The 19,464-nt window shown below is 47.3% G+C and overlaps 1 protein-coding gene across 1 annotated transcript; it reads left to right on the top strand.

The window, feature by feature from the left end:
• Nucleotides 1-4,904: 4,904 nt before the first annotated feature.
• On the top strand, nt 4,905-10,078 carry C19H20orf202 (chromosome 19 C20orf202 homolog). Its single transcript, XM_006192538.3, is given in 3 exon segments — nt 4,905-4,913; nt 6,653-6,805; nt 8,716-10,078. Coding segments are annotated over 3 exon segments (396 nt in total). The 3' UTR covers nt 8,950-10,078.
• Nucleotides 10,079-19,464: the final 9,386 nt, after the last annotated feature.

Here is a 19,464-nt window from a genome sequence, read left to right as displayed (position 1 = left end):
CTCCACTGTCGGCTTTCTCTTCCACTGGGATAGAATCGTTGCTCAGTACCTAGCACGGTGCACTCAGAATAAGGATTTCACTTCCCAGCCTCCTTTGCAGTTATCTATGACCAAGTGAACAATAAGCTGTTAGAATATTAGAGGAGGCAATGTGCGTAAGATGTATTAATTGTTCTTAAAGGAAAAGCATATGTCCACTCCATTCAGTTTCATCTCCCAGTGAACGTCTTGCTGAGTGTGGTGTTTGGGTTTGTTCCCTTGTTTTAAATTTACCCTTTGGCACCAGCCTGGCTCAGCTGGTTTTCCAGGAGCTCTGACACTTTTATCAAAGGGCTCTGATATCACAGTAATGGGACGTGGTTCAGGGCTTGAGGAAATGAATGCGTGGCCATGCTCCAGGTCCTGGAGGGAAGGGAGACACACACACACACACACACACACACACACCCTACTGCACACATGTCTCCAGCCAGCCCGGCTGCATTCCCTTCCTCTCTACCAGCTCTGGCTGAAGCTCCCGGCCTTGGGGAATGAAAAACCTGGGTGCTGAGCTCTCTTTCTGCCCTGGAAGGAGGAAAATCAAGACCCACATTCCCAGTCTCTGCAAAAGCACACACCTCCTCCTGGCAGCACCACCAGGGCAGACCTTGTCCTGTGTCATTCATGCGCACAGGGCCTGGTGCATGGAAGATGCTGGATGAGCTGGATTTAAAGCCATTCCCTTGGGAGAGGGTGGGCCCAGGAAGAGAGGAGGGGGAACAGCACGTCCTGTGTGCCGGTCCCTGTGCTGGGGCTTTACCTGGTCCCCCACTCCCACCATCACTCTAACAGCTTGGGGACTTGGAACTCATTCAGCTGGGGAGGGAACTTGGGCTTAAATCAGGTAATTTGCCTCAGAGTCCCACCCAAAGTTAGCTGGGGCCAAGAAACACTTCCTACTCTTCTATTCTGTTTCCAGGCTCTCTGCCACCTCATCAGGGCCGGAGGCCACACTTCCTGGACATAGGGACCTAGGGCTGTGTTCTGGCTGCCTGGGCATGGAACAGGTGTGTGTAGGACACGCATACACAGGGCACAGAGCACAAAGACTAGATTACTGTGTGCAGGACCGTCATGTCCAGCACAGGTGTGCACAGAGATGCACGGGACTCCTGTGTACAGGGCACACATGGATAAGATGTGTCATAGGTTGAGTTCCCCCAGAAATAAATCAAGACAAGAATTTGAGGGCAAGCAGTTTATCCAGGAGGTGGTCCCAGGAAGCACAGTAGAGGAGTGGGGAAGTGAGACACGGGAGGGAAGGCTTCCAACACACTGCAGGCGCATTGATGAGCACGTGGCTGCTGGGGGCAACTGGGATGCAGTCGGGCTAGACTGAGCATTGTCCCACCTGAGAGCCGAGGGGAGGGAGGTGTTTATCTACCAACACCTGTTTGCCAGCACTTCCATCCTGTCCTCTGCACATGTTCCTTAAGCAGAGAGTCAGATGTGCTTGGCAGTAGGAAGCCGTGGGCACCTGTAGAGAAGGTGAATATCAAGGGGATGTGGATGGGACTCTGCCAGCATTTGCTACAGGAGACAGAGGTGCAGGGCTTGTGTTCAGGACTCATGAGTACACAGATAAAGAGCATAGGCAGAAGGCGAATTATCAGTTTTCAGTCTTGCTGTCTGGGGTGCCTGCTGGAAGGGGATAAATAGCACAGGAGAGGCAGGGTTGGGACCCCTAAGCCAACTGGTACCCATCCCTGTGCTCCCTCTGGCTGGCGTGATGGTGTGTGCTTGTGTGGTTGGAAGGGTGCATTTGAGGGCTCTCAAAATGTGGAAGCTTCTCTCTGCTAAACTTCCACCTCATTTGTATTTTGTAATAGTGGGGATGAGGGCTAAGGTGCCCAGGATAAAAGAGGGGACAGCCCTCAAGGGTGGGTAGGGCCCTGGACTAGGAGTCAGACATGGAGGCAGAGCTCAGTGACATCTCTGAGCCCACTTGTCCCATCCAAGAGATGGGGATAATTCTGCCCCTGTGTCTCTGGGCAGGTTACCTACCACTCTTGCATCTTGGGTTTCCTGTTTCCCCAGTTAGCATTATGGAAGTCCTCTCCCTGCTATGGACTTCACAGAGCTCTTATGTGAAGCAGATCAGGTCACAAACAAGAAAACATTTGGGCAAGAATAAAATATGTAGGTAGTGGGATTATGGAAGAGCCTGAGTGGGGGAAACAAGGAAACTGGCTTCTCCTGCTAGCTCTGCTGCTGTATTTTAAGCAGATTGGTTTGATTCCTGTAATAAAGAGGCTCAAGATGATAGTGTCTTCAGTGAAACAGAACTCATTTCACTCTTATGTAAAAGTATACTTGGCAGTTAAGGCTGACATGGTGGCTTCACCAATCACGAGAGACCCCCGTTCTTTCTGTCTTGTTGCTCTGCCATCCTCCATCCAGCGGTCCAAAATGGCTGCTCCACCTCCAGCCCTTCTGACTGTATTCCAGTCAGCAGGAGGAGAACCAGGGGAAAGGGCAGGAATCCTTTTCCCCCCTTTTAAGGGCACAACCCAGAAATTGCACATCTCACTTCCATTCATATCCTGCTGGCCAGGATTTAATCATCTGACCACACTTCCCTGCAAGGGAGTCTAGGAATTGTTCTTTGCCACGTGTGAATGGGAAAAGGGAAAATAAGGAACAACCTGCCATTTTGCCACAGCTGCTGACTTGCTTGGGCAACTCACATCTTCATCTGAGCCATCATTTCTTCATTTGCAAATTTTTTAATTCCTTCATTCATATATTCATTCGTTCATACATACACGCCAGGCTTGTGCTATAAAGTACGATTTTTGAAACACTTGGCTGCTAACGGATTCTCTTAGTAGCTGGACCATAAGCCCTGTGAAGTCGTGTGTGAAGCCTTCCTTGCTCACCGCTGCACCCCTGGCATCCAGCACGGGATCTGTCTGGCACATGGAAGCCATATTACTGGCTGCCCGTGGATGATGAGTGGATGGCCATTCTGGCTTTGATCATTGGTGAAGAGACTTTTCCTCACTGAGGGGTTTAAGTTCTTTCCTTTTCCAGGCCTCCTGGCTCCACACCTCCCCTTATCCCCATGTGCCAAGCCTTTCTAAGACTAGGAAGGAAAATGTGCTCTGAGCCAGAATTCTGAGAGTGGGATTAAAAATAAATGAAAACGCGTCAAAACAAGTTAACCACAAGCACTGGCTTCCAGGGTAATTAGGTGTTGGCCCTGGAGGCCAAGGACAGAGTGTCAGACTCTAATTGCCAAGCACTCCTATCAATACCACTGCTGTGTCGGGCAGAGAACCCGCCGGGCTGCCTGGGAGGGCAGCAGGTGGTTTAGCTTAAGCCCCTGCTTGACCCCCCAGCCCCTGCAGGACGCCAGGCAAGACCCTCCCACACAGCTCAGGGAGAGCAGTTCCCTGCTGCTTACCGGCTTGATAATCCCAGGAAAATCTCTGCCTCTTTGAGCCTCAGTTTCCTCACATGTAAGAAGGGGTTAACAATGGGATGTATCTGTACTCAGCTCTGAAATGCAGATAACCATGGTACCTGCTTCATAGGAAGAGGTTCCCAAACTTTCTCAGCTCATTGCACCCTTCGCATCTCAGTCATTTGTTTTCAGAGTGCACCAGGCCCAAAGAAATGTCTAACAGTTGCTTGTTAAATTAAAATCAAACAACTTAACAATAATAGTTTGTACAGTGGCCAACAGATGTTATTGTGTTTCCCTGAAAATTTTAAAATGTTTTGCAAAGCCTCTGGGTGCCTTGGCACTCAGTTTGGGACCTGCAGTGATAAGGTTTGGAGGAAGAAATGAGGTTGTGTAGGTCAAGGGCTTATCACAGCACGTGGTCTGGAGTAGGAGGTCAATAAACGTTGGTTGTCCTAAATCATCCTTCAAGTCTCTCTAGTCCTTTCTGTGTCTCCTGCCACTGGCACCCGGCTCCTGCCCCCTCATAGTGTCTGCTTGCCACCTTCCAGGCCTGTGGCCCCACTTCTGAACTAACTTCCTTCTGCTGTAGAATTGCCAGCCCCACTTCTTCCTTTGTCTCTTAACTCCACACATGAGGCATGATTTCTTCGTGGGTGGAGTATACGTCTTGGCCTCTTAACTTCAGACTTGGCTGTGTGACTCGCTTTGCTCACATGGCAGAAGTGACAGTGGCAGTTCTGAGCCTAGGTCTTAAGAGGCCTCACATGGTTCCACTTGCTCTCATATCCTCCACCGTTGCCAAGAGAAGAACTTGTCCCCGTAGCCCGGGGATTCCAGGAGGAGGACAGGAGACCCACGGAGCCGGCTGTGATCTGCAGACCTGAAGCCTGATGCAGACCATCCCAGCCAACCCGCAAACTCAGGAGTGAAAATAACAATTACTATTTGAAGGTATGGAGTTTGGGAAAGGTTTGTTACACGGTGTCCTTGTGACATTGCAACCCCCTCTATCTGTGGCAAATTCAAACTGCCTGAGAGATCTGGTTGGGTTATTTGATCACCACCCAGAGCACTGTCACACCAATCACCCTCAGGGCAGCCGAGGGTCTCCCTCCTGTCTGGTCTGCAGGTGGCTGCTTTGGGCTGGGGCACCCAGCACTGATCCAGGCAGTTGCCCTATAATTACAGGGTCATGTGACACAAAGCCCGGTGACCTGCCTGGAAGCAATCATCTCTGGTCCCTGTATTCAAAAGGGGTGTAAATGTGGCATGCGAGAGTTTCTTGGATCCTCTTTGGTTCTAAAGAGTGACAGCTAAACCAGGAGAAACTGCACATAGAATTTTCTCTGCGTATGGCAGTCAGAATGCATCTCACGCTATAAACTCCAGGGTATAAGAAATGTGATGTTTCTTACAACTCATTTTTGTAATTATTTTGAGCATCATTCTGCCTAAGATGGAAAGGGTGAGGCCCAGCTCACATAGAAAGTTTGGTAGAGCCAGGATTAGAAACCAGGTGTCCTGGGTTCCCAAACAGTGCCCTGGGCCCCCTTCCCTGCCCAGTCAGTCTCACACTTGGAAGATGCCACAGGTCCTACCTTGGAGCCAGCAGAGCCTCTTCTCCAGCCTCCCTGATCATCCAGGCTGCAGGTCCACACTCCACTGACTGGTGCCCGCTACTTGGAAGAATTCTAAGCAACACTTTCCTCCTACTCAGTCCCAATCTGCCTCCCTATATCCTGTACCCACTGCCCTAACTCTATCTTCTGGGACTAAGCTTAATGTCCACTCTTTTTTCTTTAATTTATAAACATTTCCTATAATTTTAACTTCTATAAATTCTATTTAGTTCTTTTGAAATCAGGCTTTTAAAATAGTCTTTCCTTATGTTTTCAGTTTCTTCTCATATGACTTTAATTCCTCTCAAATACTTTTTTGTTATCTTATCTGAAGTTCTTAGGAGAAGAAGGGTCTAATCCTGCTATTGCTGGTGTCTGCTGACTGTCACTTATGGTGGATGGGTCCCTTGTGTTTTTTAATTTGGGGTTATGAGTTCATCTTCAGTGGAGCTTTATCTGTGGACAACTTGTGCAGCCTGAGTTGAGGGCAGGTGCTATTCTGTTTTGCTGGTCACCTCAGCTCTTTGTCTGGGATTGCTATATTAATTCTTAGTTTAGAGTTCCTAGTTCATGTGGATAAAATTTTTTTTTTTAAAAAACCTACATGTGAATAGATCCTACTTATTTTCATTATAATATTACTTTGATTATAGTTTGTTTTCATCCTCAGCTCCCGGAAAGCACAGTCTTTGTCTCTGATTTGGGACCATATCCCCAGTGCCTACAGCAGAATTTGGCACACAGTAGGCACTCAATAAGTGTTGTTGAAAGAGAGAATTAAGGTATACCCCTTCAAAGTGTGTTGTGAGGAATAAATGATGCATCCGTTAGGACTGTTTGCCCAATTAAAACTTAGGTTTATTGTTTCACATAACAGACAGATGCTTTTGGTGATTCTGTGACTCAGTGATTTCAATGCCTCTGCAGTTTTCTTCGCCTTTATCTTAGGGGTTGCGACTTGGTTACTGTAGCTCCAGGGATCATATCCACATTCAAGGCAGAAGGAAGGAGAAGAAAGCAGGAGTAAAGGGGGTGCATCATCGACAGTTTTCCTTATCAGGTAAGTAACGTTTTCCTAGGAGTCTAAAGGCAAATTTCTGCTCTGATCTCATTTGCTAGAAATGAGTCGCATGGGCATCCAGAAGAGAGCTTGAAAAGGGAGAATTTCCCTTTATCTATAGACTCTATAGATAGTCAAGAGAGGGAGGAAGGGGGCTGGGGATGCAGATGTGGCGTCTTCCCCAAATGAGATTTTCTGTCTGTATCTATATAAGGCATTTAGAGCAAAACAAGCCCTCAGTTAGGGGACACCTATTTTCCTAATAATGATTAATTCTATCGTTTAAAGCTTTATTGTCCCTGTGATCCTGTCGGCATCAGATTTGGATTCTGGATCCCGCAGGCACTGAGGCACCTGAACCCCAATGATCTCCCTCCCGCCTTCCCTTGTTCTGTTCAGAGCACTGAAGCCCTTTAAAACACACACACACACACACACACACACACGTGCTACATTTCCCAAAGTGAGCCACTTCCTGCTCTCATTAACTCCATCCTTCGTGACTTGGCCAGACCCTGCTCTCAGCCTGAAGCAAGTAGCACACTGTGCAAGTCAAAGGTCCCTTAGGCCCGTCACCGGGTCAGCGTCAAGGTCTCTCCCAAGGACACCGAGATGAAAACAGCAGAAGAGCCGACTTCAAGTCTTGGGCAGACCCTGGAGTGGCTGAGAAAGGAGCTGGTAAGGCTTTGCCTGTCTTTTTACCTGACGCCCTCATCCCATGTCTTCTGAGGCTCCCTGGTCCCCCCTTGCAGGTGCCCCCCAGGCTGGGGCAGAGGCTGCCGGCTGGGGTGTAGACCCTGCAGGCACCCCTCTGGGACGGGTCACACGGCACACGATCGCCATCTCCAGTGCTGAGATAAGTAGGTCGTGGCCTACATAGGAGGTGCTGGGTGCTGTGCTTGCCAGACTAGTTTTAGAATTCCACTGAGTCCTGGTACGTGCCCGGCTCTACTGCGGCGTGGCCTCCAGCAAGTGGCTTTACCTCTTTGAACTTCAGTCTCCTTATCATAAAATGGGGATAGCCACAGTGCCAGCATCCCAAGGGTTACTGTAGGAATTTGGTGAGGAGATGGTATTCGCTTAGTGTCTGCTTGGCCCAGCGATGTTGGCTGTTACAACCCGGACCCAGTTGGATAAGGAGGACACTCACTGTCTTAGCCTGGTTCCTCTAGAAAGCAGAGGCTTGCACAAGGATTATTTGGAGGTGCAAGCAGAGCAGTGACAGTGAGGGAAATAAGAAGTGGGGACAAAGGCCAGGGCTATCGCAGGAGATGCCTTGTGAGCCTACCGTGCCGGCTGCCACTTTAGAAGGAGCCCTAAAGAGGCCCAGCGGCCCTCTCAGTCACTGGTTACCTGGCCGCAGGATTCTCTGCAGTGGTTGACAGAGGGTCTGCACCCTGGGGAAGAGAAGAGGAAGTTTATCTGCCCAGCTCACTCCTGTCTCCCATTTCCTGTCAGTAAAGGTCCACACCATGGGGCACTAATTCTCCTGAACTTCTGTTACTTGGTCCCCCTCAGCATCTGCTCAGGAAGCCAGGCCTTATGCCTCTCTTTGTGCTGTTTTCTCCAAGTCCAAAAATAGAGGGGTGCCCCAAAGTAGGTGGAGACACCAGCCAAGAGAGAGAAGAAGGTGGTTCGGGGAACCCCAGGGGCACCCATGGTTTGTATCCCAATTCGTCAGCTTCTACTTCTGGGGAGGGACAGACAGGATTGTCCAAAAATGACTTGTCTGGGTTGCCAGGCAACAGACTAGCTGGGACCCAAGCCTGTCCTCACCCGGGTGGGAGGGGCTGAGCCAGTTGGGCTTCTCATGGGCTCAGGGGACTCCAGCAGCAGGAGACGCAGCTTCTTATAGTTCTTTGGTATCCAGAGATTGGAGCTGCTGCTGCTGCTGGAGTCTCCTGGGCCCACGAGAAGCCCCGTGGGTCAGCCCCCACCAGTCGCTCCCTGTGCTCCCCTAAACACTGGGTGCTCACACTGAGACTGCTGATTTCCACCTGATAATGTACCTCTCTCCCACCCATGAGAAGGGAGAACAGGTCAGGGGGAAAGGGGAAAACCTGCCTGGGACACAGCCTCCTAAGCCCAAACACTCCCGCTTCATGTGATGCCAAGAGATGAGAGCCTTGAGTCTCCACTTGCTAATCCCTGACTTGTAAATTTCCCAGTCAAGCCTGTTTTTAACCTCTATCCTGTGGAATTCACATGACTCCATAAGGGCTTCCCTCTGGAGCCCAGCCAAGAAGCCCCACTTGACCATCAGGGAAACGTGTCAGTCACTGCATGTCTGTCACTTTATGCAGCAGAAGGAACAAATTAGGAACACCAATGACTACTATGAATGAAAGTCCAGTACTCTCCCTCCTCTCCTGGGACCACGTAAGCCCCCAAAGTCCTGGTGGGATCTAAAACAGGGGAGAGAGCCTTGAAAGGCAAGTAATTTGCTTGGCAGATGAAGAAACTGAGGCTATGGTGGACATGGCTTTTGTGAGGTTGTGGGCTTGTCCTCAATGAGACGGTGATGGGAACAGGCTCTCTGGGGAACGTCCAGCTCTGCTCGCCCCTCACAGACTCATTCTCTCTCCTAGGCTGAGATGCAGGTCCAAGACCAGAGACTCCTGCTCACGCTGAGGCATCTTCACAGTGTCCTGGAGGAGCTGCGTACAGAGAGTGCCCACTGGGAGGACGCCAGGTCCAGTGGAGGGACCTCCCCCATCAGAGCTCGAGCAGGCTCTGAAGGCAGGGGCCACCAGCCCTCCTCCTTCAGGGGCCTGGCCCACCTCTTCCAAGGGGTAGACAGCAGACGCAGCTCCCTCCCTTAATGGGCCAGAGATGAGCCTGGACTTGAAACCTCTCCCACCAGTCTAAACTTCGGTTGTGGTGCTGTTGGGAGAGGGCACTGGAATGGGAGTCCGGAAGTCAGGGCTGGAGTTCACCCCTGCCCTCATCCACTGTGTGTCCCTGGACCTGTCACTCAGCTTCTCTGTGTCACTCTTCCCTCTCCTGTCTCTTATCAGAGATTTTGCACAAATAACATACCAGATGTGAACACACTTGGAAAAGACAAACATGTTTCATGGCTTCTGACAAGTACTGTGGCAGTAATCCTATCCTTGGGAATTTCTCACAAGGTGATTGTTAAAACAAAGAAAGAGCTCAGTGTGCCAGGATGTTTATCTAGTGTTGCCATGGTGAAAAACCAGCCCATGTGTAGTGACTTGATGGTTGTTTTCTGTCTTCCCAGCAGGACTTTTTATTCCCCTTTTATCTGAAAGCAACAGTCCCTCCAAGCACCCTGGGCGTAGGGATGGGCGTGTGACCAGGCCTGGCCAATTGTCACTCAGGTCATCCTAGCAACATGATTGGCCCAATGGATGGGCATGTGACTCAGCAGAGCCAATCACGGCCCTTCTCTGGTATCGCGCTCTTGATGCTTGTTCTGCTGCAGTTGCAAAGCTGGGGTTGTCAGGGCCCGTGTTCCCTGTCAGGTGAGGAGGGCCTGCCTGCAGGAGGAAAGAAAGAGGCTAGTCTTCAAAGAGAAGCAGAGAGAGGGCCACAGGAGAGATGGGGAGAGAGGAAGGGTGCTGAGGGTGTTGGCTTTTTTTAGTCCCTGGTTTCAGGTCCTAGTTCTGTGAGTTAGTCCTGCCGTCCCTCGGGCACAGAAACCAGTAAATCCCACCACAACCACCGCCCACGAACACAGGCACCAGTTTGTTTTTGCTTAAGCTGATTTGAGTAGGGTTTCCCTCATTTGCAACCAAAACAGTCCTGAGGAATATAATCCAGATGTTCAAAGCAGCAAAGCCTAGAAATCATGAAAAAATGGTGTTTCTTTCATTCAGGGTTGGCAGCAATATATGGCAGGCAACGAGGTGCATGACCTGGCAGAACCCTCAGCTGTATGGGGTGCTGGAGTTGTAACTTTGAAAAATTCTAAAAGAAAGACTTTAAAATGGCACAGATGAAAATAAAAGTGTTAAGATGGTCCAATTGATTATTGTTAGTCCTTTTTATTTTTGAAAATCTTCTTGCATGTTGTTAGGATATTGTTTTTAAGGCTTTGAAAAAGTAAATTCATTGCATACAGAGGCAAAGTGTGTGTATATGCGGGGCGGGGTGCATTATATGTACAATGTTTATAGTCAGACTAACCTGGAATTTTTATATAACATATGATAATGAAAAAAATATTCCTGTCAGTGGCTGAATGGATAAAAAAGATATGATACATACATAAAGTGAAATGTCATTCAGCCTTAAAAAGAAAGGAAGTTCTGGCACGTGCCACAACATGGGTGGACTTTGAAGACTTTATGCTATGTGAACCAAGCTAGTCACAAAGGGACAAATACAGTATGTTTCCACTCATACAAGGTACGTAGAGTAGTCAGATTCACCGGGACAGAAAGTAGAGTGGTGATTGTCGGGAGCTGGGGAGCGGGGAGTGTTTTGATGGGTGCAGAGTTTCAGTGTTGTGAGATGACTAGAGTTGAGTGGATGGATGGTGGTGATGGTAACATAACTACAGGAATGTACTTGAGGAGACTATACACTTAAAAATGGTTAAAATGATCACATTTATCTTGTGTTATATTTTGCCACCATTAAAAATAAATACTTAAAAATTTTAAATTACCTGCTCTGGGATACTGGGACTGAAGCCTCAGAAACCACATTTCTGTGTTATTAACTGCTCCGGGTTAGATTTTGTTTGACTTTGTCAAGGAGCAGGGCAGGGCTGGAGGAGGGAGAAAAGACTTGCTTCTTCACCTTTGTTCTCTGTAGCTTCCTGTGATGCTCCTTCACCTCACAGCAGCAACTCCTCCCCGTGGCACCAGACAGCACCCCCTTCTCAAGGCTCTAGGTCCCAGCCCACTGTGGCCCTTCCCCCTAAGCTGAGACATCAGTCTCACATGGTCAGCATCCCCTCGAGTCTGAGTTCCTGCCCTCCCTGGTCCTTCTCAGCTCTCCAGACTCAAGCCCCCACCGAGCAGATCTAGCTTCTCAGATGCCCGAAGTTTAGCTCTACAAGACTTCTCCTCCTCGTTTTCCAGTTTTGATCATTTCAGCCTCTTCTCTTTGTTTCCTCAGCCCCGGGAACGATAGTTGCATCCTGCAGGTCTAACTTCGTTCTATCTTAGTGTTCTTTTTATAACCTTTCGGTCACCAAGTTAACAGCTTTATATCTAGTTAGCAATTCTTTATATTAAATTCTCTTTGTTACAATAACTGGGGTGGTTCCTGTCTCCTGCCCTTCTCTGATCGGCTCAGTTTTGGGCTTTAATTATCAATGCTGCTGTGATCACTTTTGTTCGTGGGCCCCAGTGTATAAGCACAGAGCGTCTCTAGGACATACAGGTTTTCCCCACTGTCCGAAAGTCGAGCATTCCTATGAAACCTTTCACAAGCCGAAATGTGTAAAGCGAACAAGTAATTACCTTAGGATGCATCTTGCTAGCGGAGGCACAAAATAAACTGAGATAAAGCACAGATGCTCACAGACACAGGTCAAAGCTATGGCAGCTCGATGCAGAGATGCCGAGTGCAGTTCCTAGGGAAGGCGCTTGGTGACGCCACTCCCTTGGGGTGATTGCTGCGACTATAATGGTTCACACCACGACACTCAATGCCATTTTCACGTTTCACCTGTTTTTGTAAAATCAATTGGCTTTCTTTCAGTTCACGAAAACAGGTACTAGTGAAGGTCTTTTGTAAAAGCAAAGTGGTGTAAAGCGAATTTTTGAAAAACAACAGATACCTGTATGGCAAAGAGTTGAACTGAAGGTATGTGAAAACTCAAGTTTACAAGAAACCTTTTTCCAAAGTGGGAAAGCAGTGTCTGAGAGCTCCTGTTGCTCCACATTCTCGTCAGCACTTGGTATTATCAATCTTCTTATCTTTTGCCAATATAATGGGTACAGAATGGTAATATATTGTGACCCTAACTTGCATGTTTCTACAAATGTGATTGTTAACCTGAGTTTTAATTCCAGCTCCACCATTTACTTTCTTTTTGATCTTAGATGCGTTATTCAACCTCTCTGAGCCTCAGTTACCTCATCTGTAAAAGAAAGGATAATAATAGTATCTATCTCATAGGATTATTCTACAATATTATATATGATAATGCACATAACTCATTTTACACAGCAGATAGCATTGTAAAGGCTAACAAATGACAGCTGGTTATTATTGCTATGTAATCACAAATATGCCGATTTGTGAAACTATGACAATTACAAATAAACAAGCTTGTTAGCAATCATCATAGGAACGATATCTGCCTGGCATTGCAAAGTAGCAAAGACATTGGTTTCCCATGACCCGTGCCAACGACTAGCACCCTCTGCCTCTCCCAGCTTCCCACAGCTGGGCCCCCAGACCAAAACCACCTGCCAGTTCCCCCTCTGCCAATCTGGGAAGATAAACCTGCCCCTCATCTGGGTATTTGTTGTTTTTCCAGAAACCATATCTGGAACCAATGTTCAGTTCCTGATCCCAGGTGAGAACAAACTCAGACTTAGCCCAGACGCTGGGGACTGTGGAGCTGGAGTGAATGACATCCTCAGTGTGGGTTCCCAGAGAGCCCGGCTGGAGATCATGTTGGTCCAGGACAGCCAGTGAGCACCAGAGGGAGCCTGTGGATCAAGGTCTCGCAAAGGAAAATCTAGGATTTAGTCTGCTGAGGCAGGCAAAACAGGACTATGCACCCAAGCCATTCATCCAAGGGTGAGGAGAGAAGGGGACATAGATGGGAAAAGGATCGATGAGGTCAGAGACTGAAAAATTAGGAGCAGAAGAGCAATTCAAGACGTGATAGAGGCAGTTCAGGTCTCACACGGTTCAGGACTTACAACCAGAAAGGATTAGAGGCTCACGTTTACCTGGTGCCAGCTTCCAGCCCTGGGCCAGGCGTGACACCTTGCAGAGCTCGCCTGTTCTGGCTGTGTACTGGTGTGTAACAGAATGCTCCCAAACTTAAAACAACAACAGTCATTTTATTATTGCAACAACCATTCATTGTTGCAGTAGATCACATTTCCCGCCGTTCTGGGGATTGACTGGGCTCAGCTGGGCAGTTCTTGCTTTTGGTCTCTCAAGTGGTTGCAGTCAGATGGTATCTGTGGCTCAATGCATCTCAAAGGCTTACTCACATGTCTGACGCTGGCAGTTGCCTAGGACCTTAGCTGAGGCTGTCAGCTGGGACACCTACACATGACCCCTCCATGTGGCCTGGGAGTCCTCTTAGCATAGTGGCTGGGAACCAAGAGCAACATCTGAAGAGAGCCAAGAGGAAGCTGTATTGCCTTTATAATCTAGCCTGGGAGGTCACACAGTGTCACATCTGTTGCATCCTATGCTGCAGAAGCCAGGCACCAAGGCCAGCTCATGTTCAGGGGGAGAAGAATTAGATCACCTCTTGATGGGAGGGACATCAAAGAATCTGCAGACATGTTTTAAAGCCACCACCCCATGTAAGGCTGGATAGCTTTCTAGTGTGGCAAGCCAGCTGCAAGGAATAGCACCAACCCAGGAGGGGCTTACTGTAAAGACGGGTAGAGGGTAAGACGGGTAGAATCTGATCAAAATCCAAGAGCAGGCACTCTGGGAGGTGAAGGGTAGGTCTGGATCTAGAAGAGTTCACTCTGTCGCTCCAGCATTACTGTGTTTCCATGTGTCACTGAGAAGTGGGCTCAGCTCTGCTACTGTGACAAACATATCTTGAGGTCTCATGGCCTCAACACCACCAAGGTCCATTCCTGGCTCACACTATGTGGCTTACACACTGGGTGGTCAGGGAGGGTGCTCCTGCACAGGGACCCAGCCACCATCCAGGATGTCGCTGGATGCCACAGCAGGGAAGGTACAGTTGGAGGGTCACACACTGGCTCTTCCACACTTTACCCAGGCAGTGGTAGGTGTCCCTTCTGCCCACAGCCCCACTGGCTAGAAATAGTCACGTGGTCTGACCCAGCAGGGGGCTGGGAAATGTGAGGCGTGGATGGAGAGTCTGGGTGAGCAGCGCAGGATCAGACACATGCTCCGTTCTCTCTCAATGGACCGGCTTCCTCATCCTGTCAGAGGGGATCCTCCTCAGTCTCCACCACCACCTCAGAGGCTCCTCAGGTGGGCACGAGGGATGAGGGCGCCCGGCCCCTCCCAGGCCTGCTGAACCAGAGCCTCTGAGTTTGGGCCTGGGAATGAGTTTACATTCCTCCCTCCCCACGGGAAGGCTGCAGACCAGGCTGGGGTCTGATCTGCAGTCTGTCCTACCTCGTGGCTTCAGCTTCCTTTAACTCTGTCTGGGCTTTACTTTCTGGTCTTCTTTGTGCATTTTTTATGATTTCTACTCCCACTGCTAAAGATGTCACTCTCCTGCTCTTTCTCTGTGTCATAGTCTATACGGAGGGAGTCCGATGGGTCAGCTCAGCCTTTGACATCTGAGCACATCATAGGTGGTTAGTGTAAGGTCCATTTGTTTTCTTCCCCTCCTCCAACTCCCCCTACTTCCTTTCCTTTCCTCCTCCTCCTCTTCTTCCTCCTCTTCTCCATCATCCTCATCGACACATAGATGATAGAGTGTTTAAGAAGGAAGGCCTTGACACCAGGCTGCCTGGGTTTGAATCCTAGGTCTGCTACTTATTAGCTCTGTGACCTTAAGCAAATAACGTAACTTTTCTTGCCTCCATTTGCCCCTTTATAAAGTGGGGGTACAGGAGAAATTACCTCATAGAACTACTGAGCAAATGCACCAAGCCAGCATGTTCCTGGTACATCAATTATAGATATTATAATTCTATTATAATTAATAATAACAGCTACCATTTTTAAATTCAGGATAATGTACTGGTTGTCAGTATACCCTGCAGCCTCACTGCCAATGCAGAAATCCCAGCTCTACCATTTACTAACAGTGTGCCTTGGGCAACTCATTAAGCTCTCGGTGCCTCAGTTTCATCATCTATAGAATGGAAATAATAACATTCCTACCGCCTGAAGTTGTTGTGAGGAACAGATGCTGCTAACACATCTAAAATGTTTACAACAGCCCCTGTCATCTAACAAGGGCCAGCATGTGCCTTGCAAGCTATTTATTTGCACTGTCAGTCATCTCCCCTAACTACCAGCACCATAAGAAGCACTGTAAAGATCTTATTGCACTGAACCCACTGAACAGTGCTGCAAGGGTGATATCTCCATTTTATGGATGAAGGAATTAGGTTTGAATGGAACTGAGTCACCCAAAATAATGCAATGAGTAAACGGCAGTGGTGGCATTAAATCTCAGAGCTGTCGTCTGCCTAAAAGCAGAGCTCTTACCTGCACTATGGTGCTCTTGCAATCAGCAGGTGCAGCACGGGTTGCCATGGGAGAAAGGACGCAGTGATGTCAGGTTCACGTGCACCCTCCCCATCCTCCTGGCAGGGTCTGGGGCAAGGCAGTCTCTGTGTGTGAAAGGAACTCAAAGACATTTCTAGACAACACCCTCTGGAATCACCATGGTTGGAAGTAAACCCAGAGTCTGGGTGTCCCGGTAGTGCACCCCTATCCCAGCTCTCTGCGTGTCTTACACCCAGTTCACAGGTGGGGTTTCTACCCTGCCACTGCCTGTCCGCCTCTGCCCTCGGCCACAGTTCTGCTCCTGTTTCACTAGGCCAAATTCGAGGTGTGGGCCAGGCTGCACTCCCTTTGGAATCTCTAGGGGAGACTCTGTTCTGGGCTTCTGGTAGCTGCTGGCATTCTTTGACTTGAGGCCACATCACTCCCACCTCTGCCTCTGCCTTCTCCTCTGTGTGTGTAAAATCTCTCTTTGCCTTCCTCTTACTGAGGATACATGTGATTGCATTTAGGCCCCTCCTGATAATCCAGGATAATCTCCCCATCTCAAAATTCTTAACTTAATTGCATCTGCAAAGACCCCCTCCCTCCCTTTTTTATATAAAGTAACCTTCACAAGCTCCAGGAATTAGGATGTAGGGACCATTTTCCAGCCTACCACAGTAGGTGGTCAACAAAAGGGGATTTCCCCCTCATTCCTGCTGGAAATCATTCCATGTCCAATGTGCAGAGCTAAGAAGAGTTTTGTACAGCTCGAGATTACCTTGGGCCCTGTCAAAAGAAGGAGGACGTGTGGTTGTTGAGCATCTATTAGACCCGGGGAACCATAACATACCACCTGGCTAGGAAGTACGTGTTAATGTTCCCATTTAACAGAAAGAAAACTGGGACCGAAAGCAATGGTCCAGGAAGGAAAAGCAGGTCAGTTAAAAGAAAAAGGAGATGGTAGTGCAAAGTTTGGTTTCTGATAAGCGTTTTCGTATTCCTTATCAGGTGCTCGCAGACTAGAATAACTACTTGGTGGAAGGGTGCCACCTGGTGTCCATGCAGAGTATCTCTTCTCGGAACCGGCCCACTCTGGGTTGTGGGACTGGCTCTGATTTCCAACTGTGGGACGAGTTACTGGGAGGACGTTGGATCGTGAGGCTTTCTGGACCTGGAGATCTAGGTTTGAATTTCAGCTCTGCCACTGACCAAATGACCGGGGCCAAGTTACTTCTCCTCCTCTGAACTTTAAAATGAAATTGACACCTCTTCGAGCTGTGGAGAGATCTTGGGAAAGTGCTTTGTAAACAGAATAACTGGAGGCAATGGAAGGAAGCATTATCTGCAATAAAACAGGTCTGGATGCAGTTAGAAAAATACTGTGCACCTGCTGTGAGCCAGACACTGTTCTGGATGTGGGAATGTAGGAACCAATAAAGCAGACAAAATCCATGTTTTCCTGTAGTTAGCACTCTAGCATTCCAGTTTCTGAGTTATTCATCCATTCATCTACAAATAGTCTTCTGGTACTACTATGTGCCAGGCACATTCCTAAGCAGTGGGCACAGAGGGAGTCCAACATGGCCAGAGCACAGGAGCAAGGGGGATCAGGCTGGGTAGGGACGTCACCAGATTTTGTGGGGCCCGAAGCAAAAAAATGTACGGTATCCTTTTCTTTTCTTTCTTTCTTTTTTTAAATTAATTGAAGTATAGTTGATTTACAATGTTGTGTTAGTTTCTGGTGTACAGCATAGTGATTCAGTTATACACATGTATGTCTTTTTCATCATAGGTTATTACAAGTTATTGAAAATAGTTCCCTGTGCTATAGAGTAGGACTTTGTTATTTATCTGCAGTATTCTTTTCTTAAAGAAAAAGAATACAAAGTCATAAACACAGAACTAGGTTAGAGAGGGAATTGTTTTTTAGAATGATAGAAGAAATAACAATAAATTAAAAAATTTTTAAAGCTGACAAAAACAATAGAATCTTGAAATATAGCGTCATATTTATATTAATTAGCTACATGATATGGCTCTATAATTATTTTTTCTCTGTGTTCTTTGACTGTATGGTCATAAGACAATGATTTTGTTGTCTATCTCATATTGTCTTTTGTGGGGGGGAGGTAATTAGGTTTATTTATTTTTAATGGTGGTACTGGGGATTGAACCCAGGACTTCATGCATGCTAAGCACAAGCTCTACCACTGAGCTATATCCTCCTGTTGTCTATTGGTAAAATTATAAAGAGAATAACTTAGTCTTTATAAGCATGGTTAACATTTTTGGGTGGATAGCTTAAACAAGTTTCTTGACGTTGTAAAGCTTAATGCCATGTAAATTCTTAGGCTTATTATAAATCTGATTTGAGAAAACCTCTTAATTTCTTTCATATATAAGCTATAATTTGCTTATATGGTAACCAAGTTTAAATACTTCTTGAGTTGACAGCACATTAACTAGTTTTATTGTCAGCATCCCCATGTGGTGGCATAATATGAATTCTACATTATCTTTATCTATGTCAATATTTCATGTCAAATAAGTGAGAAATTTGAATCTTTCCCCAATGTATTTGTATAATTCACTCCTTTTAATTAGATTATCAAACAATCCATGAGTCTATTCATTACTTTGATTTTAAATGTATCTATTCCTTTTAATGAATTGCAGTTGTCCCTTGGTATCTGCGGACAATTGGTTCTAGGACACCCCCCAGCCCCTACCCCACAGATAACCAAAATCCACGGATGCTCAAGTCCCTTATGTAAAATGATGTAGTATTTGCATATAATCTACGCACATCCCCCCCACTTTAAGTCATCTCTAGATTACTTATAATACCTAATACAATGTAAGTACTTGTAAATAAAATGTAAATACTATGTAAATAGTTGCCGGTGTGTGGCAAGTTTAAGTTTTGCTTTGGGGAAGTTTCTGGAATATTTTTTCAAATATTTTTGCTGAGGTTAGTTAAATTCACGGATGCAGAATCTGTGGATAGGGAGAGCCTACTGTGCTATTTTTGTTGTGACCTACGGGCCGTTTCATCTGTACGTCATTGCTAGTGCAGAAATGTTAAGTAAGACGTGACCCAACACAATGAGATAAAACACTCAAATTCCCACATGGACATACTAGCTGTTTACGGTTTGCCACATGCCCTACGAACATAGGACTCATATCTTCTAGTTTGTGCAATTCCTATTAGAAAGGAAGAAAAAGCAAACAGTATGTTTATAATTGTATCAGCTGCACTGCCAGATACACTTCTGCTTGGAGCTGGGCTTTGCTGAGAACCAGGTCCTCTGCATTATAGTTTAGTATGTCTGATGCTCAACAGAATTTTCTGTAGACTAGCTCTGGCAGTGTATGTTTCAAATCTTGTTTCCCACCCACTTTGTACAATCCCTAACCTAATGCTGGGCCCTAGTACAATGTGTGGCCCCGCACCTTCCTGTCACTGTGCAGTTTGAGTCAGCACAGTGGACAATAGGAGTATTCCTGGAAGCCATTCCTACAGTGAGATGGACAGCAATGACGTAACTATAGATGAAAGTGACTGTGAACCATATAAATAGATCCTTCTTGTCTTTGTCTGTTCAGGCTGCTGTAACAAACTACCATGGACAGGGTGGCTAAACAACATTCGTTTCTGGAGGCTGGGAAGTCCAAGATCAAGGTGCCAGCAAATTTGGTGTCTGGTGAGAACCTGCTTCCTGGTTCATAGATAACTGTCTTCTCGCTGTGTCCTTACATAGCAGAAGGGTTGAGGGAGCTCTCTAGGGCCTCTTTTATAAGGGCACTAATTCCATATTATTATCTCATAAGAGTGGAGCCCTCATGACCTAATTACCTCCCAAAGCTCCCACCTCCCAGTAGCATCACATTGGGGGTTAGGATTTCAACACACTAATATGGGGGGACACAAATATTCAGTCCATAACACCTCTGAATCTAAATTAAGTGTACACCTAACTCAGCTCTGCCTTAGCAGCATCCTCCAGGTA

This window comes from Camelus ferus, chromosome 19 (assembly GCF_009834535.1).
Source record: "Camelus ferus isolate YT-003-E chromosome 19, BCGSAC_Cfer_1.0, whole genome shotgun sequence".
Lineage (NCBI taxonomy): Eukaryota > Metazoa > Chordata > Mammalia > Artiodactyla > Camelidae > Camelus > Camelus ferus.
The sequence above is the reverse complement of the archived record's forward strand: the minus strand, read 5'-3'. Positions and strand labels throughout refer to the sequence as shown.